Genomic DNA, 27,572 nt, shown 5'->3' on the forward strand with positions numbered 1-27,572 from the left:
CCATCCTTCAGCTTCACCCCTCCTCCAGTGCCTCAGGAGTTTCATGAATTTTCTTGCCTAAGGATTCTCTGATCCTAAAATTCTTACCTGCACGGCACCTTAAGAGGCATCCAGTAGGCCTCCTTCAGTTGTTATTTAAACATTTATTGAGCATTACGAGTTTGCTAAGTGTCATTTTTACAGATGAGGAAACTGAGGCCCAGATATGCGATTTGCCCAGAGTCATAGAGCTAATTAGCAAGTGTCAGGAGTAGGACCTAGGTCTCCTGACTTGTTGCACTGTACAGTGGTGCCCTGAGTGGTGACAGTGGCGAGGAGAGGTGTGGCAGGGTCCCAGTGACTTCAGCAGGCAGGAGGGGCCTTTCCAGCCTCAGTTTCTCTGCTTGTTCAGTTGCAAAGGGTTGGCTCCTGTGTGAGTGCGTGTGTCTGGATACCAAGTAGCCCATCCCCTCTTGTCCAGACTCCCCTGTTTTTCTGAAACCCAAATGAATCCCCATTCCACACCCCAACGTCTGTTCTTAGGGGACCAGCCAATACCAGCATTCAGGAATCTCATCTTTGATGACAGGACCCCCTGGTGCCCTGTGACCTGAGGCAAAGATATCCGTGCTTTGACTGAAAGGAAGGGACTGGGACTTGGGTCCTCTCTGAGTGAACCCAAACTGTCTGGGTTCCTTCCATGGCCCCCTTTCTTGCTTCCAGAGGACCCATAGGACCCTGGCTGTGCCCATAGGACCCTGGCTGTGCCCATAGGACCCTGGCTGTGCCCATAGGACCCTGACTGCGCCCATAGGACCCTGGCTGTCCAGCCTGGAACAGAGAAGACGGGTGCTTTCCCCAGGGGACTTATGAAAGGGCAGGAGTGGGATGTGGCCAGGGCCAAGGGAGAAGGTTCTTGCTGGGCCAGTGCTGCTGTGTGGGAGACAGGCACTGTCCCAAGGCAGGCTCTCCTGGGCCTACGCTTTTCTCCAGGCCAGCTTCAGGTCCCTTGCACCCCTCTGCCCCTCTCAACCTGCCATTGTTCTTCCCCACCATCCAGGAAGCTGCCGCTGGTGACTGGGATGTGATCAGGAAGCAGGTGGAGGTGGGGTGAGAATATGTGTCTTTGGGACCCCCTGGCCCAGTTGGGCTGACAGCAGGCTGCAGACACATCCAGATGTTCTGACTCCTATCACTTCTCTCAAATTTTCTCCTACATTCAATCCTGCCTCCAGTCCTACAAGGGGTTTTGTCCTTTGCCCCTAAAACCCTTCCTGTTCCACCTCCCCCTGGCCTCCCCAGGAACCCCCTCAAGTCCTTCTGATGGCTTCATCTCTCTGTCGGGCCTGCTCAGCTTCCAGACAGCCCCTCCACTTGTCACTGCCCTGTTTCCACTGATGGTTGAGTTCCTGGGCCCAAAGTTAAACTCTTCAGCCTGGGCTTCGGGTCCCTTTCCCACACACAAAACCCTGCCCTTCACATTTCTCTGTCTGCTCCTGTGAGGATCCTCAGCTTCTTCTTAGCTTCTCTCATCTTCCTCTCAGCTACTCCTCAGTTTCTATACCCCATGTCCTGATATGACTTCCAAGTCTTTGCTTAGAGCACAGGTTCTCAAAGTGTGGTCCCCAGTCCAGCAGCAACGGCATGACCTGGGGACTTCTTAGGAATGCACATTTTTCTCTGACCCACCTCTTGGGTCAGAAACCCTTGGAGTGGAGCCCAAAAATCTGTGTTTTAATAAGCCCTCCAGGTGATTCCAGTGCACACTGAAGATTTCTAACTCCTGACTTACATATTCCTTATGGCTTACACCGGCCCCAGCCTTCTGATCACCCACACTCCCCCACCCTCCGCGGGACTGCACAGGTTGTCAGTTTGAATCATCCCTTGTTCGGTCGCCACAGGTCGATTCCTCTGTTTTCCCAGGTGCCCCTTATTTTGAGGACAGGAACCAGGTTTTTGAATGTCCACTCACATGGCACCCAATCAGTGATGTGAATGACTGTGCCCCAAGGACACACTGCTTTCCTAGGGGCTCCCTGTGTCCCAGCTCTAGTGAACCCACTTTCTAGATCTCTCTCTGTCCCTTCCTCCTCAGGAGCTCTCTCCCTCTTCCTGCCTGTGCCTGATACCTGTAAGATCTCACTCCACTGTAAGAAAATAGCCATCGCTGGTTTTCCTTTCCCAGGCCCTTCTCCAGGCCCCAGCTCAGGCACCTCCCTGCTCTGCCTGCTTCCCTGAACTTGCAGACTAAGGTCATTCACACCTTGCTGAGCCCCCTTGCACCCCTTCATCCTGGGGAGGGTGGAGCTAGGAGGGCACCCTCCTCATGTGTCCATCTTGGTGCGGCTCCTTTCTCCTTTGCTTCAGCTTGGCCTACCGTGTCATTAGACAGTTGTGCCATATGTGGGGAGGCTGGCAGAAGAGGTGAGTGGGGTCTGCAATCCGTCCTACACTCTGCTCCCCAAGCCATGCACCCTGGTTTGGGGCTGTATCTGTCTGGAGGAAAAGGGTTCCTTTTTAGAATTTGCACAGAGGTGTTCTACAGGTTAGTGGCAGCCCTGAGTGAACCAATTGTCTATTGGTCCATTTATGTATCTGTCAGCTGTCTTTATCTGCCACCATCTTCCCATCCAACCCCCAAAAGTCCATCCTTCTGTCCATACATCCACTCATGAACAAATGTGAAGGTCAAACACAGACTGGCATGTTCACCTGGCCCCACCCTCCATTTCCCTGAAATCAGGACCCCTCCCTTCCATACTGGATTCTAGACTTGAGATTCTGGGGGATGGGGACTTTCCAACGTTAGCACATTTCCAGGGGCTTTGCCTGCCTTCTCCTCCTCCTCCTCCTTCTCCTCCGATATGCAGTTCCCCATGTACCTGTGTCTGGCCCCCGGTCTGCCACAGGGGTCCGGAGGAAGCTGGTCACACCTTGGACTCACTTTCTGGGGGTGGCAGGCAGCCATTCTGCTCCTTGTCGGCCCCAGCTTCCCCACCCGCCCCCTCGCCCGCCCCCTCCTCCTCCACCTTCTCATCCAGCCGGCTGGGGATGGACCAGTAGAGATGGGCATCAAGGCGGGCCGCAGCCTCTGCCAGCTCTCGAGCACTGCATGAAGGTGTGGGCACCTCAAAAGTCTCGTGAAAGCTGGCATAGTCCACCTCGTAGAAGCCGTCCTCCAGAGTCAGCACTGACGTGAAGCGGTGGCCCCACAGCACCTCGTCTACCAGGTAGGAGCTCCGAGCTTGGCATGTCATTCCTGAGAGGAGGGGCATGAGTCAGGGGGCATCTCAGCTCCAGGCTTCCCTCTCCTCTTCTCATTCCACAACCCTACTCCCAGCATCCTCCCTTCTATTCCTTCCTAAGGGCTCCCACCTCCCTTTGGTCCAGTCCATTTTCTCCCCTGCCCTAGCTCCTGTTCTTACCCAGCTCCCTCACCTCTTCTCCATTTGCCCCAATTCCTCTTCATCTCCAGCTCTTTTTTCCCCTCCTGTCATTTGGTGATGCCAGCCAAAAAAAGCTTAACCTTGAAACTAACCTTGGGGATCATCTAGTCCAACTTCTCACTCCATATAGGGCTCCCCAAAGGGGCATTTCTAACAATGGGCATCTGGCTTGTGCTTGATTACCTCCCAGGATTGATAGCTCACCACTTCATAAAGGACCCACTCCTTTGTATGATAGCTCTAATAGGTGGGTTGTTCTTTATACAGAGCTAAAACCTGTCCCCTGGGATTTCCAACCCTTAGCGTCATTCCTCTCCCACTTCACAGTCCTTTGAGTATCTGAAAACAGGAGTCTCAGATTCCCTCATGTTTTCTCTTCTTGACTTAACATCCCTGGCTTCCTCCACGATTCCTCATTTGACCTGGTTTTCCAAAATTCTACTTGTTTGATTACAAGCCAGAATGGCCAAGGAGGGCCCTTTAAGCATTTTGAGTGTAGTAAATTTTCCAACTGTGGCCTGCTCCGCGCATAAGAGAAGGTGCACCATCTCTCTCTTCTGGCCATGACGCTTTCACTAATAGGGCCCAGGATAACATTACATAATCATTTTGGAGGCTGCATCACATTGCTACGACATCAAGCCTGTAGCCAACTAAAACTCCCAGTTCTTTTTTTCACCAGTGCTCTTCCATGCTGTGCTTACATAAGTGATTTTTTTAAAGCCTAAATGTAGAATTTTATATTTATTCCTTTTAAATGTCATCTTGCTGGGGTTTGGCTCATTATTCTTGCTTTTCAAAAGCGTCTTGAATCCTGACTGTCTCACCCAAAATATTACCATCCTTTCCAGCTTTATCTCTCTAGAAAAACAGACAGATTCCTATCCTTATCTCCTCTGTCCTGGTCCTCCCTGTCCGGGGCCTGTGTCTTATCTTCCTGTTGGACTGGTGCACCCCTTAGGGCAGGTCATTCTCCTTTCTGTCACAGGGTCTTGCCCCCAACCCGTATCCATCTCGGAACAAGGGGAAACAGAAGAGTGCACATTAGCTAACCGGAGAGTGGCTGTCAGCTCGGAAAGCCTGGCCCTGAGACATTGGTATTTCTCAGTGAAGCTGGGATAGAAAATATCCAGTGGGAGAGAGAAGAAAGAGGCATAAGGGACACTGGGCAGAGAAGGGCTTCGAGGAGGAGAGGGCAGGGCTGGGGGTACAAAGAGAAAAGAGGGCCGGGCAGGAACTTCACTGGAGGGTGAGGGGCCTGCCTGAGATACTGGCAAAAAAGGAGTGACAGCTGGAGAGAGAGAGAGGAAAGGGAACGGGGTGAATGGGGGAAGGGGAAAGAGTCGGGGTTAAGCAGGAATGGGAACAGTGATGGGGAGGTGGGGTTGGGGTGTGAAGCGGAGGCTCAGCCTAAAGGGGCCAGGGAAAGGATCTGAAGGCACCAGCTTGTCAGCGAAGCCAGCAGGGAGCATCAGCAACTCTGGCTTCAGAAGCAGGGACTGCCGCGCCCCCTAGTGGGCCTTTGGTCCTCCACCCGCAGTTTCCTCATCCTCATCCGTCCTCTAGATCTCAAGTCCTAAGTAAACTCCTTTGCGACTCCTGTAACACTGGTCTTTTCCCACCTGCTTCCAAAGCCTTCACTGTGTAGGTCTGGGTTGGACTTATTGACATCACAGATGAGTTGCCAGTTCCTTTTGGAAAAGGGCTAGAAATGGTAACATCATCTATATCCCTTGTCAGTGGAAATGGATGAATTGGGAAACCGAGGCAGAAGTGAGACCAGGTATTAAGCTCCCCTCAAGATCCAGCCTAGAAATAACTCAGGCAATGGAAAACCTTCACCGTCAAATTCCAGGGGCCTGATCCTGGCTGCAGTGAGAAAACCCCTGAACCTAACCCTTCCTTCCAACTCGGGACCACTAAACATTGAAGCCACATTGCCTATGTCCAATCCAGGCATGGCCACTTATTGGCTTAGGAAAGTGGACAATTTCCTTAACTTCTCATTGGAGCAATCTCGTCTCTGAAAATTGAGCACAATAACAAGAAGTTACCTTTAATCTTGTTAGGATTAAATCGACTCAGAGGTGGAAAGTGCTTTGGAACTGTGCATGACACAGGGTGAGTACTGGCTGAGCACTAGCTATTATTACTCTCCCTATTCCAAGTGACACATTCCTCTGGGCCCAGGGCCCCACGCCAGTGCCGTTTCGAAGAATTCCTCCAAGCTTTCTCTTGGCCTTCTGCAGCGTTGCTCAGTTCCACCTCCACCCCCGACCCCTGTCTCACCTCACTCTGTCATCCTCCACCAGCCCCTCCACCCATCCTCCCCACCTCCCCTGGCCCCTCGTCTTGCCCCTGCCTTCCTGGGCCCTGCCCACCCTCTGCCAGCCCCGCTCCCCTCCCCAGGCCCGCTCGCACCCGTGGCTTCCACCATGCCCTCGAGGATGACAACGATCTCGAAGTCGTCCCTCTCGAGGGCACGGCGCGACGCCTCCCAGAAGGGGCTGGCAGCGTCGATCTCGTGGCTGATAACCAGCGGCGAGACGAGGAAGAGGCGGTCGTCTCCCGTGTCGAAGCCCACGCTGAGGTCGGTCTGGTGCAGCGGGATAAACTCGCCCTCCAGCGTCTGGCGCGAGCGGATGAGCTTGGCGCGGATGGAGGCCTCCACTATGTGTGAGGAGCGCAAGTCGCCCACGCGGAACATGAGGCAGAGGCGCCCGTCGCGTAGCGACACCACGGCGTGCGAGGAGAAGACGAGCGTGGCGGCGCGCTTGTTGGGCTGAGAGATCTTGACGAACATGCAGCCCACCATGAAGGCGTTCACCATGGAGCCCAGGATGGCCTGCAGCAGCAGCAGCACGATGCCCTCGGGGCACTGGTCGGTGATGACGCGGTGCCCGTAGCCGATGGTGGTCTCGGTCTCGATGGAGAAGAGGAAGGCGGCCACAAAGCCGTTGAGGTTGTTGACGCACGGCGTCCACGCGGTGTCCTCCAGGTGCTCCAGGTCGCCGCGGCCGTAGGCGATCAGCCACCAGATGGCGCCGAAGAAGAGCCAGGTGAGCGCGTAGGCCAGCACGAAGAACAACAGGCTGAGGCGCCACTGCAGGTCCACCAGCGTGGTGAACAGGTCGGTCAGGTAGCGGTATGTCTCGCGCACGTTGCCCTGCTGCACGTTGCACCTGCCATCCTTCTCCACGTAGCGCTGGCGGCCGCGGCGCCGCGGCGGCTCCTCCGGCCCGGGCGAGAAGGCAGCGTTCTCCTGCGCCATGGCGGCCGCGTCAGGACGAGCGCTGCGGGCGCCTGGAGTGCGGCGGGGGCCGGAGCTGCCGCCACCCGCCGCGCGTCGCTGGGCGCCTCGGCGGCGTCGGGGATCCTGGAGGGGCTTAATAAAGGTTTGCCGAATGAGTGGCCCCTCGGGAGACGGGGAGACACGGGACATCAGGGCCAGCACCGAGCCCTGAGGGCCCTGGGCGAGTCCCTTCGTGTTTCCCAGCCTCTATTTCTGGGAATAACACATTCAGCCCTAACTGCCCCCCAGGCTCAGAAAGTGGTGAGGGTCAAATGGAATAATGTACCTGAACTGGATAGAACTGTAGAAGTTCCACGATGATTTTCAGGGGAAAGAGGTACCAGGGATCTTGGTGGCATCACCTCCAGCTGGGGTGTGCAGTGCCTCTGGGGCAGCCCCGGGGCCAAAGACCCAGGCCCAGATCCCCCTAGTGACTTCCTGAAATCACTAGACTGGGGACTTTTTGGGGAGGGGGGCAGGCTGGTAATGGAGCTCTCCCTGCCCTAAGGACTTCCACCATCTCTTCCCCAGCTGTAGCCAGTGCAACCACCAATGGCTCGCCTCGCAGGCTGTTTTGAAGTTCACCCCAAGACTGACACACAGTCTTTCTCATTCTTCCCTCCTTGGACCTCACTCACTCCACTCCACTCCCTCCCCTCAACACGCTTACAAAGGAGAAAAAAATGAAAGCCGTGGAAAGTCAGTGGAAACCCTCCAGTGCACAAGGGTGGAACATTAGGAAATTCCCACTAGCAATCCTCCCTGAGACCTACCCCCGATCACTGCTGCTCTTGGGCCAGCCCCATTTCCCTTGGGTTTTTTCTCCTAGTGGAGACAGCTTGCAAATGGGGAGAGGAACTGGAAGATCCCCACACAGAGGCCTGGGAAAGGAAGCCCAGAGTTATCAAGAGTTAGGCTCATATCCCTCTGGGATCCTATTCTTCATGAGAGACATGGAATCAGATCAAGTGAAGCACCAAGCACCCACATTTATTTCCCCACTCCCTCTAGTTATATTTTCCCCCAGCCTCTTACTTCCCATGGACTATCCTAACACCAGCCCCGCCCCCACCTGCCATATGCCCCAAAGCCCACATTCCAAGTGAAGCCCACCTGCTTTTGCTTCACATGCTTCCCTCCGAGGAGTTCTCTGAGCTGCAATCTGCTCTGAGAGAGGTCCAAAGCCCTTCCCCAAAGCACCCAGGGTCCTCTGGGAGATATGGACCATACAGGGAAAGGTTTAGAATAAGGATTTGGGACTCTTCTACCTTCCCTTCTCTTTCCTGGGAATGATCCTCTCCTCCCACTCCACGGAAACGTGGGCTGGCTAGTGGGTGGGGGATGGAGGAGTGTGCCATAGGAACCACAGATGGCCTGGATGGTTGACCAGGTCCTGGGGAGAAACTGCCTGGGTATGTGACTCTAAACCTAGCACTCCAGCATTTTATGTTCTGGGGTGAGGTGCTGTGCAGTCAGCACTCTGGAGAGGGTATGTGTGTGTGTGTGTGTGTGTATTGGGGTAGAGAGGGCAGGAAGAGAAATCAAAATGAAATGGCTTTGAGCTTAGGGGCACCCCCTGCATTTATTGTCCATGGAGTCAGGGGACACAGGGTCCAAGAGCCCCATGGCAATGGAAGATTAGGGTCTCCCCTGCCCCCGACAGTGAGCTTCCTTTTCCTTCCCTGAAGCTCAGATGTCCTCAGGAAGAGTAAGCATTGACTGGCTCAGAGACCCCAGGTCATGCAGAAAACGACCCTGCTCTCATCATCCTAGCTTTAGTTCCAGGTAGGCTTTCAGATGTTCTCTCAGGGTCATAAGTAATCTGACCCCCAGTCGGCCTGCTTAGGCAGATCTGTTTGCCTAGGGATGGGGAAGGAACCCCAATGTCTGATCACCCCCAGAACTCTCTCACTCTCCATTGCCCCAGGGATCTAGGCAAACCTTATTTTGAATGTGTCCCAAATCCTGTCTTCCTGAGTGGGGGACTGCATTTTTCTCAGGGGAAGGGAAAGTGTGAAATTGTTACCTCTATCCCAAGATCAAGGACTTGATTTCTCCATCTTCCCTCCAAGAATTTCAGTTCCTCCAACCTACTCCTCATTTCTTGTGCATGCTATGACCCCTTTGCAGACGATCGCAGTACCACTTTTCCTGGGCCCCTCTTCCTCCCTCTAGAGATCTGGGGAGTAAGGGGGCTCATTTTTTGGAAGGAGAGACCTGGTGTAAACTCCCCCAAGAACCAGCTCCTCCCAAACCCCCACTTGCCTTGGAAATAGGGGCCCAAACCCCAAGTCCCCCGCAACTCAACTCACAGCACGTGGAGAGGAGAGTAGCCGGCAGCAGAGACCCCTGGGGGGTGGCGTCCATGCCCCTGACACCGCCCCCCCCACGGGCCCCCTGAAGGGTGGGAGCCGCAGACACCGCTGTTTCTCCTAAATGTAGCGGCGGCTCTGACTAGGACTTGCTATCTGTGTCATCCCTACTTCCCAGGCTCCCCTGCTCCTCTCTCGTTTCCACGGCAACCAGTCTGGCGACAGCTCCAGAGCATCCCCCTCCCCTCCCCAGTCCTGGGTACCACTAGGGGTTGATCCAAACCACACGCCATAGCTATTTTTAGCCTAAGTCCCTCCTTCTGGACAACTCAGAGCTTGGCTCCTCACCCCCTCATAGGAAAAAAAAAAAAAAAAAAGAAGAAGAAGAAAGAAAAACAAAGCTGGCACACTGGCTCTTTCCTAAGAAGCTCCTTGCTCGGGGAAAATACAAGCCTTCATGTATTTGAGAATAAGGTGTTAGGTTCCCTGGGGTTTCAGAGGGCCATCTGGGAACTGGCAGCTCACCACCTTCAACATGGGTCTCTGTGTGCAGGTGCTGCTCTCAGCTCAGGCCGACCATCACGGTCTCTAGTTCTGGAGAGGCCATGGATCCAGAAGGCGGTAGCTAGAAGGAAACTAGATCTACTAAAGGAAGGAAGGCAGGGTCAGGGGTTCTAATTATTGTCACTGATTTGCACTGTGACCATAGGAGTCACTTCACTTCCCTGAGCCACACTTATTCCATCTATACCAGGGTGTGGACAAGTGCAAATATCCCCTTTCTGCCTGCTTCACAGGGTGTGCAGATCAAATGAAAAACAAACAAACAAAAAACACCCAAAACAACAACAACAACAAAAACACGAAGGCTTTGAAATGTATTTTGTTCATAGCAAAAACCCTGGAAACAACCCAAATGTTCACCAGAGAGAAAAGCCTAGGTTAGAGCTTACTAAGTATTCACTCAGCAAACTTCTATGGAGCCCAAGTGCCAGGCAGTGTGTTAGATGGGTGGTTACAGAATGAGTAAGCCCCTGCCCACAAGGAGCTCATTAACCCATGAGGGAGAAAGACACACAAACACACAGTGGCTACTGCTACTAATTCATTGAACATCGGATATGAACGAGACACATGCCTCATTTCATACCCATGGCAACTCTATCAGATAGGTATTATTGTTCCCAGTTATAGATGAGGAAACTAAAACTGAGACATGTTAAGTGATTTATCAAATGTCACGGAGTTGGACAGAGATAGGAGTCAAACTCCCACATCTGTATCACCTCATGCTTTTTAATTTTTTTTTTTAAAAAAGACAGGCCGGGCACGGTGGCTCACGCCTGTAATCCCAGCACTTTGGGAGGCCGAGGTGGGCGGATCATGAGGTCAGGAGATCAAGACCATCCTAGCTAACATGGTGAAACCCATCTCTACTAAAAATACAAAAATTAGCCGGGTGTGGTGGCGGGTGCTTGTAGTCCCAGCTACGCGGGAGGCTGAGGCAGGAGAATGGCAGGAACCCGGGAGGCGGAGCTTGCAGTGAGCCGAGATCGCGCCACTGCACTCCAGCCTGGGCGACAAGGCAAGATTCAGAGCAAAATTGACAGGAAAGTTATACAGAGTCTCCGTATGCCCCCGTCGCCACACATGCACAGCCTCTCCCACTGTCAACATCCTCCACCAGAGTGGCATATTGCTTACATGTGATGAAACTACATTGACATCATAATCACCCAAAGTCCATAGTCAACATTAGGGTTCACTCTTGGTGTTGTACATTCTGTGGGTTTGGACAAATGTACAATGATGTGTATCCACCATTATAGTCTCATTGCTGTAAAAGTTCTCTACGCTCTGCCTAGTCAATCCCCCTTCCCTAACCCCTGGAAACAACTGCTCTTTTTCCTGTTTCCATAATTTTCCTTCTCTGGAAAGTCATATAGTTGGAATTGTACAATACGTACGTAGCCATTTCAAATTGGCTTCTTTCACTTAGTAATGAAATTTAAGGTTCCTCCATGTCTTTTCAGGGCTTTGTAGGTCTTTTTGGCACGGAATAATATTCCATTTCAGGATGGCCAGGGTTTATTTATCCATTTACCTACTGAAGGACATCTTGGTTGCTTTCAAGATTTGGCCATGATGAATAAAGCTGCTATAAACATCCATTAGCGGATTTTCATCTCCTTTGGGTAGATACCAAGGAGCATGATTCCTGGATCATATGGTAAGAGTATGTTTAGTTTCTTAAGAAACTGCCACACTTCCTTCCAAAGTGGCTGTACCATTTTGCATTCCCATCAGCCACAAATTCCTGTTCCTGATGCTCCACATTCCTGCCGGCATTTGGTGTTGTCAGCCTCAGCCTAGTGTTCTCTTCACAAAGTTACACTGCCTCAGTAATGTAGTATCTGTGGCATATTAACATCATGGGTTACTGTAAAGCCATAATAATTGCTGTGTTTAAATATGTGAATGTGTATATAACACAGTTACATAAAAAAGCAGAACCTAAAATTATTCTTATAAATTGATCATGACTATATTGAAATAGCTTCAGGAACACTGATAAAAACCAGAACAAAATTTGGAGAAATAGAAATATCTTATTGTTTATTTTTCCCCAGGGAAATAATGAAGAGAAGAAAGTGGTTTACAAATGCAAAGTGTTTTTGTTATTGTTATCAGTGTTATTATATCCCAGATATGGATCTATTCTTATCCAGATCCTATAAATTTGGATCAAGAAAATATGAGCTAGAGGAGCAGGAAGACATAGAGATGGACACGGAGGGCTAGAAGCTCCTGGAATGACCTGGTAAGGTGAGAAATTCTGTACTGGATAATATAAGCTCGGGAGGCAATGACTTGGGTTCAAATCCCACCTCTGTCCACTACTAGCTGGGTGAACCAATTACTTAACCTCGTTAAACCTCAGATTTTTCGTCTAGAAAAAGAACAACCATATTACTCATCTCTTAGGGGGTTGTCATGAAGACTACATAAGGCAATGCCTGACACATTGTTAGTACTCAGTAAATGCTAGCTACTATCTTCCTCTTCCTCCTCCTCCTCACTGTCTTCTTCATGGTCATCATCATGGTCACCATCATCACCATCATCTCAGGGATGTCCTAAAAGCCTCACCCTGCCTGTGCCACCTTCCTCTGTTCTGGCACCACCCTGTGAGGCCTGCAGGGGGCACCCCCGGTATACTGCCCTCTCCTCAGCTCTCTTGCTGGTGATTCTTGTTGTTCCAAGTGGAAATATCGAGTTTTCAGCCCGAGATTGGCATCAAGAGTGCTGTTAAAGCCCCAGTCAACATCCCCGTCTCCTGGGCCTGGTCCTGTCACCCGAGCTTTGAGACTGCTAGCCTGCCCTTCTCTGTCCTGCCAAGCAGCTGCTCACGTTGGTTCCACTGTGCCAGGAGCTCAGAAAGAAGAAACCAAACTCCTGGGCAAGAACACATTTGCATAGAGCTGGCCCCATTTGCTGGAGGGGGCATCACTGGCAGGGCCCTCCACGAGGCAATTTCAGCCAGCCTCTCGCGTCAGTCCAGGTGCCCCTGAACCTAGCCTTGCTGACAAGGAAGAAGACCACCACTCCCTCACCTGATTCACTCATCCTGCATGTCCTAGACTTTACCTGTTACCTAACCTCAGTTCCTTATTTATCACTGAGCTCAAACTGAGGCAGCAGAAAAAAAGTTTTCCTAGGCACCAGGACACAAAACCATAGACAAGATTCTAGCTTTTGGCCTGGCACGGTGGCTCACACCTGTAATCCCAGCACTCTGGGAGGCTGAGGCATGCGGATCGCTTGAACCCAGGAGATGGAGATCAGTCTGGGCAACATGGCAAAACCCTGTCTCTACAAAAAATACAAAATTAGATGGATGTAGTGGTATGTGCATGTGGTCCCAGCCACCCTGGAGGTTGAGGCAGGAGGATCGCCTGGGCCTGGGAGCTCAAGGCTGCAGTGAGCCATGATTGTGCCACTGCACTCCAGCCTGGACAACAGAGTGAGACCCTTTCTGGAAAAAAAAAAAAAAAAGGAACTGCGGTGCAAAATAGAAAAAGAGCTTAGAAAGAGCCTACTGTGGCATGTCGCTTGGAGAACAGGGAACAGGTGATACTTTTGGGAGAAAATAAAAGGTTCACTTCCTCCAGCAGACACAGCTCTGAGCCGGGTGCAGGAATTGGCAAGCTGAATGCAGTTCAGTCCTCAACTTGCCCCATCAGCAGGTGCCTTTGTGGCAGCCCTGAGATCAGCCAATCTGGGGAGGCTTCCCTGGGCAAGATCATGAGACAGCTTGTGCAAAATCAGGCAAGGGGAAGAGGAAGCATGATGGGGAAGACAGGAGACAGTTGAGGATATGAGTGTAGTGGATCAGGGAGGCCAATCTTGTTGATTATAAAAATTTGTATAAATTCAAGGGGAATGGGGTTCTAGAAAACTCAGAGCAAAGATATGGTTGAAGGAGCAGATGTGGCAAATGACTGAAGCTGAAGATTAGAGTGAAATGGGGAGAAGCAGAGCACAGCTCCAGGTCAGACGGAGCCCCGGCTGGGTTCTTGAGGCTGAGGAGCTTGCTGCCTTTCTGGCTACTTTCAGCAGAGCAGGAGGATCAGAAGCCTTCTCACATAGAGTTCTATCTTGCTTTATAGGACTGGGTAGAGACAGGCTAAGATTTAAAAGTTGTATGACAATTAGAGGTGGTACAGAATTAGCCCTTACTTTACAGGTAGGAATAGGTCCCAAGAAAACAGTCAGGACTAAGACTCAGGCCACCCAACTCGAGGTTCCTCGTATTTCTTTATTCCCAGTTGCCTCCCTCCTAACACAGTGCATTGGATGTTAATGGAATTTCTATCAATTGGACCCAACTGAAAAGGTACTAGAAGTCCCTAGTTAAATAAATTCATTTTTTTTCTTTTTTTCTTTTTTTTTTTCTTTTTGAGACAGAGTTCTGCTCTGTCATCAGGCTGGAGTGCAGTGGCACAATCTCAGCTCACTGTAACCTCCACTGCCTGGATTCAAGTGATTCTCTTGCCTCACCCTCCTGAGTAGCTGAGATTACAGGCACACACCCCCATGCCTGGCTTTTTTTTTTTTTTTTTTTTTTGTATTTTCAGTAGAGATGGGGTTTCACCATGTTGGCCAGGCTGATCTTGAACTCCTGATTTTAGGTGATCCACCCACCTTGGCCTCCCAAAGTGCTGGGATTACAGGTATGAGCCACGGTGCCTGGCCATTTTTTTCTTTTTTAAAAGAAAGAACTCTTTAGTAGGTAACTAAGTATTCCCCAACTTAAGTCTTACAAATGTGGGTTTGTGTATATTGCATTTATTTAAAGGGGGTGATCTACTGACGTAATGATTCATTAGTGACTAGGGGAATATAGCTCAGTCCTTCTCTTGGATTTCTCCTCTGCAGCCTGAGTCATTCAGCTACGAGTTGCTCCACTACTAATGGAATTTGTTCAGCACCGTGGGATGTGAGCACCAAAATGCCACTTGGAATCCTGAATCCGGTGGTGAGCCATGTCAGTCTCTGTTCTTTCCAGACTCGTTAAATACTGACTATTCTGAGTCTCTATCATGCCTCCCAACCCAAAACTTTCCTGACTCCCTCTGTCCACATCTGCTTTGCCAAGCACAAGCCCCTCAGACTGCTGCCCACTTGTGGATTCTCTTTCCAAAACAGGTGGCACACCCCAACTCTCCTTCTCCTCTGCTCTGAGGTAGCCTCTGCCCCGTTGTAAATGAAGTAAAAGTAGAGATGAGGCCAAAGCTGGAAGCAGTGAGTCTGAAAGGAGAAGTGGAGGAGAATAAGGAAGATGCAGGCTGGGAAACGGAAAGAAGAGAGAGGGTTCCTCAAAGAGAGAAGGTTCCTCTGTCATGTTTCACGGTGGACACTGGACATTGTAACTCTGGGGAATTTTTCATACCAACATGTACTCAGGGGTCATAGCCTCTGGTTGGCAAGATTGTGTTTAAACCATGCAAATTCCCTCTGGCATTATTCTGAGACAAGCTTTGGGGTCAAATATATGTGGATTCAAATGCCAAAACTAACACTTTCCAGCTATGTTACCAGAGGCAAACCACTTAACTCCTGAGAATTTGTTTCCTCATCTCCTGATCTATCTGACATAGTAAACACTCACAAATATTAATGTCCTATGCCCCTTATTACCGATTCCCTACGGGGCTCCTAGAGACTGTTCTAGGACTTCTCTTTTGCAAACAAATTTAAAAATGAAAACCTGACATTTGATATGTACAAAAGAATATAGATGGTGGATATATGTCTATATGTTATAAAACATAATTTAAGAACAAAAACTCAATTTAAATCACTCTTTTAAAGTCAGAACATTACAGTGCTGTTGAAGCTACCTGTGTACTTTTCCACAAGCTCCCACCCCTGCTGCTCAAGGACTTATAAAGTCTTTCTAACTGCCCAGTCCCACCCCACTCTATCCTCACTGTGATTGTTAGTAGATGACACTTCTGCAGATCACTTGTAGTTTTTTAGTCTGATTGACCAGAAGTAACACGGAATTAAGGAAGTCATGAGCACTTCCAGCCTTGGAGAGGAAGATGCCGAGTTCAGTTTGGGGGCCTGCCACGTTTTTTATCTTTTTTTTTTTTTCTAGGTCTTCTGTGGTGAAGACCTCCTTCACTGTGACCTGTAAGCAAGAGGCACCTGTTTGGGGTTTTAAAACAAGGGCACAGGGACCGACGTGATGAAAACATGTTGCCTCTTCCTTTGAGACTGGAGAGAAAGGTGAAGGATGGGTCAGGTCCTGGGCTGTACTGATCTTTCTGATCCTGGTAGTGGTCATATGAATGAAAAAGGACATTGCAAACAGATGAAAGAAAGGGAGACTTGACAGCATTTGTTGGCTTAATTGACATGTCCAGGAATGGGCCCAAGGCAAGGGTGAAGAGTAAAGGTCACTTATTCTAATCGACCAGGAGTAACACAGAACTAAGGAAGTCACCGAGCACTTCCACCTTTGGGGAGGAAGTTACTGAGTTCAGTTTGGGGCCCGTCAAGTCAGGATGGAAATTCCCTGCAAGCAACTAGAAATATGGAGCTCCAAAGAGAGTGTAGGATTGAAGATAGAGATTTGGGCTTCACTCAGGGACAATAGTTGGAGCTATGTAAATGACAAAGGATCAAGGGGCAAGACACAGAAAGAGAACATAAGGCTGAACCTTGAGTATTAAAAGAAGTTGCTGTAGCTTTGGGTGTGTAGGGGCAGTGGAAGAAGATGAGGCTGGAATGGCACCAGGTCCAGGTTATAATAAGCCTTCTCTTCCAGGGTAAGGAACTTGGACTTTACTTATAGATATTTGGCAGTTGCTGAAGGTTTTAAAACTTGGAAGTGATATGGTCAGACGTGTGTTCCAGAGAGATGTATTTTACTGGTGCTTAATTACTTTTAAATAAAGAAATTCATAATCCAAAGAATTATTAGAGTGGAGGAAGACTGGAGGTAGGAAAACTAGTTAGAAGGCTGCTGCAGTAGCCCTGGTGTATTAGGCCGTTCTTGAGTTGCTATAAAGAAATACCCGAGACAGCACATGGTGGCTCAAGCCTGTAATCCCAGCATTTCGGGAGGCTGAGGTGGGAGGATTGCTTGAGCTCACAAGTTCAAGACCATCCTCATCAACATAGCGATTTTTCGTCTCTACTGAAAATTAAAAAAAAAAAAAATAGCTGGGTGTAATGGCGAACACCTGTAGTTCCAGCTATGTTTGAGGTTGAGGCAGGAAGGCTGCTTGAGCACAGGAGTTCAGGGTTGCAGTGAGCTGTGATCACACCACTGCACTCCAGCCCGGGGGACAGAGTGAAACCCTGTCTCAAAAAAAAAAAAAAAAAAAAAGATTAAAAATTAAAACAACAACAAAAACAAAAACAACAGACACTGGGTAATTTATAAAGAGGTTTAATTGGCTCACAGTTCTGCAGGCTTTACGGGAAGCATGGTGCTGACATCTGCTCAGCTTCTCGGGAGACCTCAGGAAGCTTTTACGGTGGAAGGCAAAGCAGGAGCAGGCACATCACATGGCAAGAGCAGGAGCAACAGAGAGTTGATGATGAGGGGTGTTGCCACATACTTTTTTTTGAGACGGAGTCTCACTCTGTCACCCAGGCTGGAGTGCAGTGGCCGGATCTCAGCTCACTGCAAACTCTGCCTCCCGGGTTTACGCCATTCTCCTGCCTCAGCCTCCCGAGTAGCTGGGACTACAGGCGCCCACCACCTCGCCCTGCTAGTTGTTTGTATTTTTTAGTAGAGACAGGGTTTCACCGTGTTAGCCAGGATGGTCTCGATCTCCTGACCTCGTGATCCGCCCATCTCGGCCTCCCAAAGTGCTGGGATTACGGGCTTCAGCCACTGCGCCCAGCCTGCCACATACTTTTAAATGACCAGATCTCACGAGAACTCACTATCATAAAGATAGCACCAAGCTGTTGAGGGACCTGCCCCCAAGATCAAAACAGCTCCCACCAGGCTCATGTCCAGCATTGGGGATTACAATCCAGCATGAAATTTGAGCAGGATCAAAGATGCAAACTTATTACCTGGTGAGAGGTAATGGTGTCTTAGACTACAGCAATGGTAATGGAATAGAGAGGAAGGGGACAATATTGAGGCTATTTAGAACACAGATGCATTGATTCAATAAAGGAGATGAGGTGAGGAAGATTGAAGAATCTAGGATGGCTGCCATGTTTCTGGTTGGGTGATGATAGTGTATCTACCACGGTAGGGAATAAATGAAGAGGATCACTCTTGTGAGCAAGGTGACATGTTCTACTTTAAATATGTTGAGTTTGAAATGGATATCTGGGTGGGCTGGACATATTGACACATGGGTGGTAGTTGAAGCTAAATGCATGGATAACATTTTTGGAAAAATAATAAGTGCACAATAAATGTCTGTTAATGATTCCATAAATCATTACGGTCCCCTTGCTTTCTCTTCTCTGGTGTACTTCATGTTTATTTTGGAGTTCCACCAGAGCCTCCAAGCCAAGCTTGTCCAACCCTCAGCCTGTGGGCTGCATGCAGCCCAGGATGGCTTTGAATGAGGCCCAACACAAATTTGTAAACTTTCTTAAAACATTATGAGGGCTCTTTTTGTGATTTTTTTTAAAGCTCATCAGCTACTGTTAGTGTTAGTGTATTTTATGTGTGGCCCAAGACAATTCTTCTTCCAGTGTGGCCCAGGGAAGCCAAAAGATTGGACACCCCTGCCTAAGTCCTCTCTGTCTTTGAATGTCAAGACCGTGGCCCCCTTAAGGATCTTTTGGATGTCCTATTTTTGGTAACTTAAAGTTCTTATATCAGCCTTGTAAGCTGGCCCTCAGACCATCTCACCACAGCCCCTCATCCACATTGACTTAGGAAGAGAGGGTATTGGGAGTGTGAAAAAGAAAAACTGGAAGACTGTTTCTTTTTTCTTTTTTTGTTTGTTTTTTTATTTCATTTTGTTTTGTTTTTGGAGATAGAGTCTTGCTCTGTCCCCCAGGCTGGAGTGCAGTGGTATGTTCTCGGCTCACTGCAACCTCTGCCTCCCAGGTTCAAGTGATTCACATGCCTCAATCTCCCAAGTAGCTGGGATTATAGGCGCGCACCACCATGCCTGGCTAATTTTTGTATTTTTACTAGAGATGGGGTTTTGCCATGTTGGCCAGGCTGGTCTTAAACTCCTGACCTCAGGTGATCCACCTGTCTCGGCCTCCTAAAGTGCTGGGATTACAGGCATGAGCCACTGTGCCTGGCCTGTTTCTAGTACATTGTCTGGTTTCTATTTCTCTCCTCTCTGTGAGTAGAGTTCTCAAAAGTGTAACCTATACTTGCTGACAGTTTCTCACTTTCTAGTGGTAACTTGTAATCTGGTTCCCACCTTGCTCACTCTTCTGAAATTGCTCTCAATGTCACTAGAGACTTTGTCACTGCCAAGCCCAATGCCTCTTCTCTCTGTACCTGTTGGCACTGTTAGAACCTCCTCCTTAACAGTTTCTCCTTCCTTGGATCCATGACATCTCACTTTCTTTGTCTCCTTCCTGCCTGTCTGGTGGATTCTCTTTCACTCTTTGGGGGTCCTTCTTCTTCCCATCCCCTAAACATAGGTATTCCTCACTCTCTGTGCCAGGCTCTCATTTCTCTGTGCAGTATTTGTTGGGAGCTACTCTGTTCTCATGGCTTCAACTCACCCTGCCCTGGCAGCAGTGACCTCCTTTCTCTCTCTGGTTCTGACCTCTCTCCACAGCTTCCAGCTCTGAACTCATCACTTCCTCTTTCCCCACCTCAATCTCCTCACCAGGTGTGATCCACCCCGCAGGTTCCCCTATGCCCATGAATGACCTCGCAGTTCTGATCACTTGACTTGAGACTCTAGTATGATCTCTGCAGCTTCCCTCTTTTGCTCATCATGTCCAGTTGGCTTCAAAGTTTTTTCATTTTCTTTTGGTTTTTCTGTACTCCAATTCATTTTCTGTGTTCCACTTTTCACCACTGCCACGCCGACTTGGGCTCTCATCTCTTCATGCTTATATTATTGCAATTGTTTTCTATCTAGTCTACTTGCCTACTATAACCCCTTGGTTCAAACTATTTTGTCACCTCCAGATTAATTTTCCTAAAATTCCATAGCTTTCTCCTACCCCGTCCTTCCCAAGAACCTTCGATTGCTCTCCATTGCCTACAGAAACTCTGGCCTGACCACAAATCAGCACAACTCTGTGTTTTTTCCAGGTGCTCCCCTAACACAAACACTGCCTATGGTGCCTAACCTTTAGTCCAGTCCTTCCAGCTTCTCCAATGAGGCTACTTGAATGGACATTTACTTATCTTATGACTTTTAGCGGTTAAACTAAGCTACATTCCTAGTTTCTTTCCTTTTTTACCTGAATTTATAGCAACTCAGTATGGTAACACTGGTTATTGATTAGCAGTTAAATGCTTATGATGATCAGGAATGAGGAAATAATTATATTCTTCTTTAATAAATGCTGGGGGTGGGGGTGAATTAAAACCTCTCAAAACATAGATTCAGGAAATTAAAGAAGTCTTTGGTGATGAAAGGGTTGAGAACCATCACCCTGCACTCTAATCTAGTAAATGGGACAGTTTGATGCTGTTTCCCAAGTGAACTTGTATTTTCACGTCTCCCCAGGACGTTCCCTCTGCCTTAAATGGAACAGAGTCCTGGGGACCATCTCTCAGCACCTGAATCTTCTGCTTCCTTTGGGACCTTAATCAGATGTTACCTCTTTCCTCCCACATCTGCTAGGAGCCCTTTGAGCAGAATGACCTCTCCCTTTCGCAGCCTTCAGTACCTCCCGCACTTAGCTGCGGGTTCCGGCCTTATCTTTCCTTGCAGAGAAAGCCGCTGCAGGTGGGCACGGTGTGCTATGCATCTCGCACCCAGCACCGCACCTGGGACTTAGGAAACGGTGAACAACACGGGAATTGTGCCCAAAGATACAGTCCTGTGGCCCAGGGAGCCCAGGCCTACTCCGCCCCAATCTCACTTCCAGGCGCCGCCTTCGGCGCTGCCTGCAGGGCCACTGGGCGGGTACTGAATTCATTTCCACTTCATTAACTCGGCCCCAGTCCCGCCCCCCGGCTCCAGCTCTCGTAACCCATCTCTGACAAGACCGCCTCCCTTTTCTTCCTTCTCCCTTCCCCTGTCACCCTGCCAGCTCAGCTCCTATCGCGTCGCGTATCGTCTCTTCATCTCTCTTTCTCCCCGGGTCTGTCTGGGTCTCTGTCTTTGGGTATTTCTCTCTGCGCCTGCAGCTGTCTGGGTCTCCGCTTCCTTGCCCCGCACGCCCCGCCCCCTGCCCAAGCCCCTCCAATCCCGGCGGCTCGAGCCTGGCGCTCCACTCTCCCATTGGTCCGTCCGGAGCCCCCCGCCCCCGCCTGCCCGGCCCCCCTCCGGGCCCCTCCATTCACACAAAGTTTGGCTCCGGCGCTGCGGCGGGAGGGGGCGGCCCGGCCCGGCCCAGCTCTGCCCCCGGCCGGCCCGACCCCGGCCCCGGCCCCTGGACAAGCCCTTATCTGATCCCAGCTCCGGGTTTAAGAGTCCTGGCCAGGACCGTCGCACAGCTCTGCTCCTTACTCCTGTCCGCCCCGTCAGTCCATCTGTCCCGCTGCCCCGCGGCCCATCCAAGGGGCCACTCCACCTCGGACCCAAGGTAAGACCCTGGCCCTGATGAAGGAGTTCTGCCGCCCCGGCCGGGTCCTGTCCCCCTAACTCTCCAGAGACATCGGGGTCCCAGCTCCTCAGTCCCTACCCTGCCTGGCCTCAGCGGTACCGTCTTGTTCTCCTGCCTCCCGCCTTGGGCAGTCCCAAACTGAGCCTCCTGGGAAGGGCTCCCCACGAGGACACTAGCCAGGCTGGTCACCTCAGCCCTTTCATCTAAGGAAGGGGCTTTCCCGATGCCCCCTCCCACTGGGCAGACCACCAGTTGCATCCCCGCTCCTCTAGTTAATACAGTGACAATCACACATCACCTGGCGCCCCATACACAGGCACAGCAGACAGTGCGCCTTCCTCCCCATATGGACAGGTTACTCCCATCCCCAGCCCCTCCCCCACTCCCCATACAGTGACAATCACATAGTGACACCCATGATCGCTAGTTCCTACATGGGGAGAGAAACAGATACTGGCAGCTTAGACCGGGGAGACACCAAAGCCTGGTGTGCTCCAGACCCCTGCCCACCCAATCTCTTCCTTCCATTCTGAGTGGCTCCCATTTTAAGACATCCCTCCTCATTGCCCCTCACCCTCACCCCAGCTGTTTCAGACTGAGATTTCCAGAAGGAAAGGAGCGAGGCCACTTCTGCTAGAGTGAGAAGGGCAGATTGGGTTCTATAAACTCACCCTCCAGACGGAGATGCCCCTTCCCATTCCATCCCTCCTCTCACCAGAACTAACCTGGGGCACCTGTGTTACGGAAGACATGAAGGATGGAACTTCCTGATTTGGGGGAGGAGAAAAAAGAATCCTTCTACCAGGAATGGGTAGAAGGACAACACTGGGAAAAAGTGGGGGTGGGTTCTGGTGTCTTGAGGTTTAATTCCAGTGAGTGCCCCAGGCAGGGTGAGGCAGATGGGGAAGTGGAGATGGTGAAGAAGCTGGTGCAGATTTGGACCCCAAATAAGTCAGTGCTTAAAGCCTGCTTCTGTTGCTTACCAATACAAATTCTGACTAAAGATGTTTGGCCAGTCTGCTCTTGCTGTGGTGTTTGAATTTCTTTTCTCCCCACTGGGATTGCTTTAGGCTGTCTGGGTGAGAGGGAGATAATGACAGGAGATTTAGGGCCCCCGTGTGAGAGATGGCCTTGTTTAAGGGTGCTGAGGAGGGCCTGGAGTGGTTGTCATGAAATCAGCCCCAGGAGGGGTGAGCAGCCGCCACTGAGTTCAATTTAGTTTCATCCTGAAACTCTCTCCCTAATCTCCAAGGATTTTTGAACATATTCCTGGCATGATGGTGGGTACCATCCTGTGCCAAGTGGTAGGGCTTGTACATTTCTCTGGGGGTAGACTGGGTATGGGGGACCAAGTTTGTAAGGAACCAGGCATCCTGACTCATAACTGGTTCTTTAGGGAGGAAGAAATGAGGGAGGAGGGGGACGGAAGGCATCATGCCAGGGAGAGGGTCCAGGGCTAGATTGCGGAGGCAATAGGCACGGCCCAGGCAGTGCCAACTCCTTTCCCCGCTGCCTCCCCCAAGTCCTTTGGTGGTGGTGGCAAGGGAGGAAGGGAGGGAGAGTGTGTTGGGGGGTGATCTGGGCCAGTCCAGCCTCCCAAAGCCCTTGCCAACCTGGGTCCTGAAAGGAGCTGCTGTTTTCTGAGCCATCCCCCCACCCCCCAGCCAGAGCCTGAGCAGCCAAGTTGTCTCAGCGGATATCAAATGGCAATGACTCCACTGATGGAGGGTGGGTGGGGAATGGGAGTGGCAGGGGTAGCAGGGTTATGGTTCCAGTCCCTCTGTGGCTCTAATGCAGAACCCCTCTGCTATCCCTTACCCTGAGGAAAAAAAAATCCATCTCCCCCAACATCTGACCCACATCCAGTCTATGGGTGCATATGTTTGTGTGAGGGGATTAGTGATCTGCACGTTGGTATCCCCCACCTCCTCCATATGCCCCATGGAACCACATTCTAGCTCCCTCCCACCTGCATCACTGTGCATAAGCTCATTTACAGCTCCAGCTTGGTTGGCGTGAGCTACAAGGAAGTGACTGGCAGAGGACCCAGGGACCTTCCTTCCCTTGACCTTCCTGGGGACCAGAGAGGCTGGGACACTTGGATCACAGTGGGCTCAGATGAAGTCCTCTGGAGTCATTCTGTGATTGGTGGGATGGGCATTTAAAGCTCTAGCGGGTGGGTCATGCAGAAAGATCCGTTTCCTCAAAGGATACTCCTGAGCCTCCTAGTAAAATGCTTGGTTTCTGCACACAAGATGGAAAGATAGGCCGAGCCTCCTGCCATTGGTCAGGAGGAAAAGAGACACTGGGCAATGGAGTCCCTAAACTTTCCTGCCACAGGTTATTTAGGACGGAAGAAGAAAACCTCCATTCTCCCTCCCTTCCTCGGCCTAGATTCTTCTCTTGCCTGACTGGTCAGTGCTACTGTCCAGGCTGAGGCCAAACTGTCCAGGATAGCAGTGGGGCCCTGGAAGGGGGCAGAGAAGGAATCAGCCAAGGCACATCATTGAGAAGAAACTACAGAAAGATTGGAGAGGAAAGGGAGATTTAAAATCTAAGTGTTCTAGCACCCAATGATGGGTGGTTGGCTGGGCAGCTCCTGGGAATGAGAGTTTGCCATGTCACCTCAGACTCTGGCAGGCTGAGTTCAATGCTTTTCTCCCCTCTTCTGAGTTTAGCCTACATGTTTGCCACCATTCTTTATGGAGAGAGTGCATCTGGTGGCCCCTCTTCCTCCCCTCCCCCATCAGAACCTTGAAAGGGCAAAGAGAAAGGGATTGTGGGAAATGCCCTCCCGTGGGTGTCTGCCAGCTTGGAGCCTGGATTTGAGGTAGTGGGGGAAGGGAGGGACTGGCTCTGGAATGTGAGAGAGAAGTAAGAACAGAACTTTGTGGCATGGAGAAGGAGGTTGGAGAAGCAGGAGCTAGAGGGGACTGAATCAGACCTCCAGCCTCCAACAAGGTGCAGCACAGAAAGAGTATACGTGGCCATTGTGCAACTTTTCCGACGGCAGAAGACCTGGGGAAAGGATTGTGGCTGTAGCTGGAAGGACTTAGGTTAGATCTCAGGAAGCACATCCCAGAAAAGGAAAGACATTTGAAATGGAGACTGGGAAGGAAAGAGAGACCACTTTCTGGACCAAGAAACCAAACCAAACCAAAACAAAACCCACCAACTAAATCCCCAAACAAAGAAGCCCATCCTTAAAGCTTCCAAGAGGAGTGATGGAGCTCAGAGCACAGGGATTATTGTGACAACTGTCAGGGGCCTCTCCTGGGTGACTGTTGCACCTCTCTCTTGCTGTTCCAGGGTTACTTTCCGCTCTGAGAGACAGCAGGCACTATGGTTAAGAGCACAGCCTTGGAGTCCGACTTTGTGGGATTCAGTCCTAGTTTACCACTTAGTAGCTAAAGAAGTCTCATCCTCACAATAGGGCTCATAACTGCTGTGAGGATGCACAGTGACTATTATAAAGGGCTTGGAATGGTCCTTAGTCTGTAAAAAGTGGAGTTGTGGGCCATTACATTTCTCCCACCACTCTAACGTTTTCTACTCTGTCATCTTTCCTGGTTCCTAGGCTTTGTCCCAGCCCTTCATTGTGGGTTTGGTTTTGTTTTGAGATTCTGTCCTAGGCTTTTTCTTCCCACCCTTCTGGAGTTTGAAAAGGTAGAAGAAGTATCAAGTAGTTTCAGATGAAGTTCCTCCCTTGATTCCAATAGGCTGGGCCTTGCTTGAGGTGGGGTCTCCACACCGACAGCCCCTGTTTTCCACAAGTTTTTGCCAAGCAGATGTCCTGTCTTCAGATTCAATAAATGAGAACTGAGCTGTTGAGCTTTCACCAAATAGTCTCTTTTCCCATTCTCAGCAACTTCTCTTTCAGTCAAAGACTTCTGTCAAAGACTTCTGTCGGTCAAAGACAACCCCCACATCTCACTCCTACTCCCATGGCCCTGCCTATCACTCTTTTCTTCTTCATCCTGCCTCTCCCTCTCCCAGCCCAGGTTTGCCCCCACAACTTCTCTCAGATTTATATGCCCTCCTCTTCTTGTGTCTCCTGATTGGCCTGTTCATCCCATCAGCCTGGATGCCCACAGCAGCCTCCTTAATGACCTCTCAGACTCCAGCCCCCTCTCTCCTCTATTCCTTCCCTGTACCCTATAACGAAATTATCACTGGAATTATCATTATGAAGCATCAGTTTTATCTTGTCTTTTCCCTACCCAGACACATCCATTGGCACTGGATAAAAATTTCCCAATCACGGTCTTCAAGAGACTTTATGTCTTTCTCCCATCCCCTCCAGCCCCACATCTTGTGAACTGCACTCCTCAGACCCTGTTCCTGGGGAGCATATCCCAGGCAGTCTCTGAGCCATGCTCCTCCCCGCACTCTGGGCCCTCACAAAGGCCATTCCAAGTCTCACCCCTCCCGCAGACCTCTATTCTCCTGTTTCCCTCTCTGCTCTGCCATCTTGCTTGTCACTTGCATCCGCGACTCGGCCCAGGGTTCCCCATGCATGGCGATGTTGGAGGAGACATCTTGTCTCCCTCATTAGCCGGGGGTTTCCTCTAGGGTAGGGTCTGTGTCTCTGTCAGATTGGCAAAAGCATCTCTTCTCTCTCTGGACCCTCTGGCACCCAGCAAAGGGCCTGGCTTCTAAGACACAAAGTAGCTACTGTCCAGTTTGACTCTAGGTAGGACACATTTCTGATTGCTTATTCTTGGGGGAGGAGCCTGACTTTGGAGGGTGATGTGAGCGTCCTGCAGCAGGTTGTGTATAGGATCCTACTATCTAATTCTATAGGAGACCTCAAGAGAAACCCCTCTCCTACCAACGACCCCATCCTGTAGACAAGGCTTCACCCTAAGATTACAAGCCTTAGAACACCCAATTTATAGTCTTCTAAGCATTGTTGCTCCACCCCCCCCCCCCCCACAAATGCAGGTCTGTAGGCCCCAGACAGCCTTTCTCCCCTCGCCACGGCGCTCTGACTCCAGCCCGATGCTGGGCTTGTCAGCAGCAGCGTCTGGAGTGAAAAAGGGGGATAAAGGTTCAGAGTCTAGTCTGAGGCAGCCCCATTGTCCTGAGCGTGCCTCTGAGCAGGGGCTTGCAAGGTGGGAGACACGTGGGGTCACCTCCCAAGTGGGGTATAGGTCTGACCTCTTAGTGTGGCATTCTCCCTGGACCAGCCTCCTCAGCTCCACCTCTGATCCCAGTTCCAACTGGTAGAGCCAGGCACACTCCTTCTCCACATGTCTAAACCTCCTGGTTGACCCTGTGATAAAAAAGATATGGGCAACTGGTAAGAGGGGAGGGTGAGTGTGTTAAAGTCTAGAGCACTGGTTCTTAAACTTTTTGACTTCAGGACCACTTTACATTCTAAAAAATTACTGAAGACTCCAAAGAGCTTTGGTTTGTGTGGGTTCTATTTATGAATATGTACTATGTTAGAAATGAACACTGGGACACATGAAATAATTATTAACTATTGCATGTTAACAAAATGATGTATTTTTAATGAAAAACAGCTGTATTTTCCAAAGTAAACACACAAAAAATTAATAAGAAGAGTGACATTGTCTTATATTTTCACAAATCTTTTTAAATGTTTGGCTTAATCAAAGACAGTTGGCTTCTCATCTGCTGCTGCATTTAGTATGTTGCAATATCATATGTCATGTAGCTTCTGGAAAACTCTGCTGAACACTATGAAATAATGAAAGTGAAAAGGGCAAATACTGTATTGTTAGCGTTATTACGAAGACAGGTTTGACTTTGTAGAGCCTCCAGAAGGGTCTCAGGAACCCTCAGGAACTCTTCAAAAGGGTCCAGGGAGCATACTTTGAGAACTGCTAGTCTAGAGGAACCTCAGAAGACAGTTTCAAAAACCTGGGCCAATTTGAATGTCCTGGCTGATTTCCTTCAGCTGCCATGGTCTTTTGAATGTTCTCACTAGGGAGGTATTATGGGGTAGTGGTTCATCATGTAAGTTCTACCTCTGTTCTACTACTCACCAGCTACGTGGCCTTGGGCAAATTATTAATATCTCTGTGCTTCAGTTTTCTCATCTGTAAAGTGGGGCTTTAAAAAGCACCCACTTTTAGAGTTGCTGAGAATTAAATGACCTAATAGGAAAGGGCTCAGTGTAGTGCTCAATGATATGAGATGTCATTACATTCCGGAGTCTTGCCCCTGAATCCACTGCGCATTGTCCTGAAGACAGGGAGCTGCAGAGGAGATCCATCCAATGCTACACAGACGAGCTCAGCCCAGAGAGCGAAAGTGACTTGTGCA

General features: G+C 50.1%; 3 protein-coding genes across 37 annotated transcripts in view; 1 reads left to right on the forward strand and 2 right to left on the reverse strand.

The window, feature by feature from the left end:
• ATP1A2 (ATPase Na+/K+ transporting subunit alpha 2) overlaps positions 1-21,219 on the reverse strand; it is a 74,241-nt gene extending 53,022 nt beyond the window's left edge. The window contains exon 1 of the mRNA XM_077997364.1: positions 21,216-21,219. The gene's annotated coding sequence lies outside the window, so the exon portion shown is untranslated. The remainder of the gene's footprint in view (positions 1-21,215) is intronic.
• KCNJ9 (potassium inwardly rectifying channel subfamily J member 9) overlaps positions 1-27,572 on the reverse strand; it is a 62,716-nt gene that overhangs the window by 2,889 nt on the left and 32,255 nt on the right. For 3 of the 31 annotated variants that reach the window (XM_077941043.1, XM_077941046.1, XM_077941038.1), the window contains 3 exons: positions 26,439-26,553; positions 5,850-6,804; positions 124-3,241 (listed from right to left, as the gene is read on the reverse strand). In XM_077941043.1, coding sequence (XP_077797169.1) covers positions 2,910-3,241; positions 5,850-6,699 — 1,182 coding nt within the window. In that variant the 5' untranslated portion in view covers positions 6,700-6,804; positions 26,439-26,553 and the 3' untranslated portion in view covers positions 124-2,909. Of the gene's footprint in view, positions 1-123; positions 3,242-5,849; positions 6,814-7,006; positions 7,602-7,833; positions 7,931-8,746; positions 8,900-8,985; positions 9,193-26,438; positions 26,554-27,572 lie in introns of those variants that run through there. The other 28 variants (XM_077941027.1, XM_077941030.1, XM_077940989.1 and 25 more) reach the window with 21 other exon arrangements.
• The window catches only part of KCNJ10 (potassium inwardly rectifying channel subfamily J member 10), a 31,998-nt gene continuing 25,435 nt past the window's right edge, over positions 21,010-27,572 (forward strand). For 2 of the 5 annotated variants that reach the window (XM_015110282.3, XM_077997346.1), the window contains exon 1: positions 21,010-21,257. The gene's annotated coding sequence lies outside the window, so the exon portion shown is untranslated. 5 annotated transcript variants of the gene reach the window in all.

This window comes from Macaca mulatta, chromosome 1 (genome assembly GCF_049350105.2).
Source record: "Macaca mulatta isolate MMU2019108-1 chromosome 1, T2T-MMU8v2.0, whole genome shotgun sequence".
Lineage (NCBI taxonomy): Eukaryota > Metazoa > Chordata > Mammalia > Primates > Cercopithecidae > Macaca > Macaca mulatta.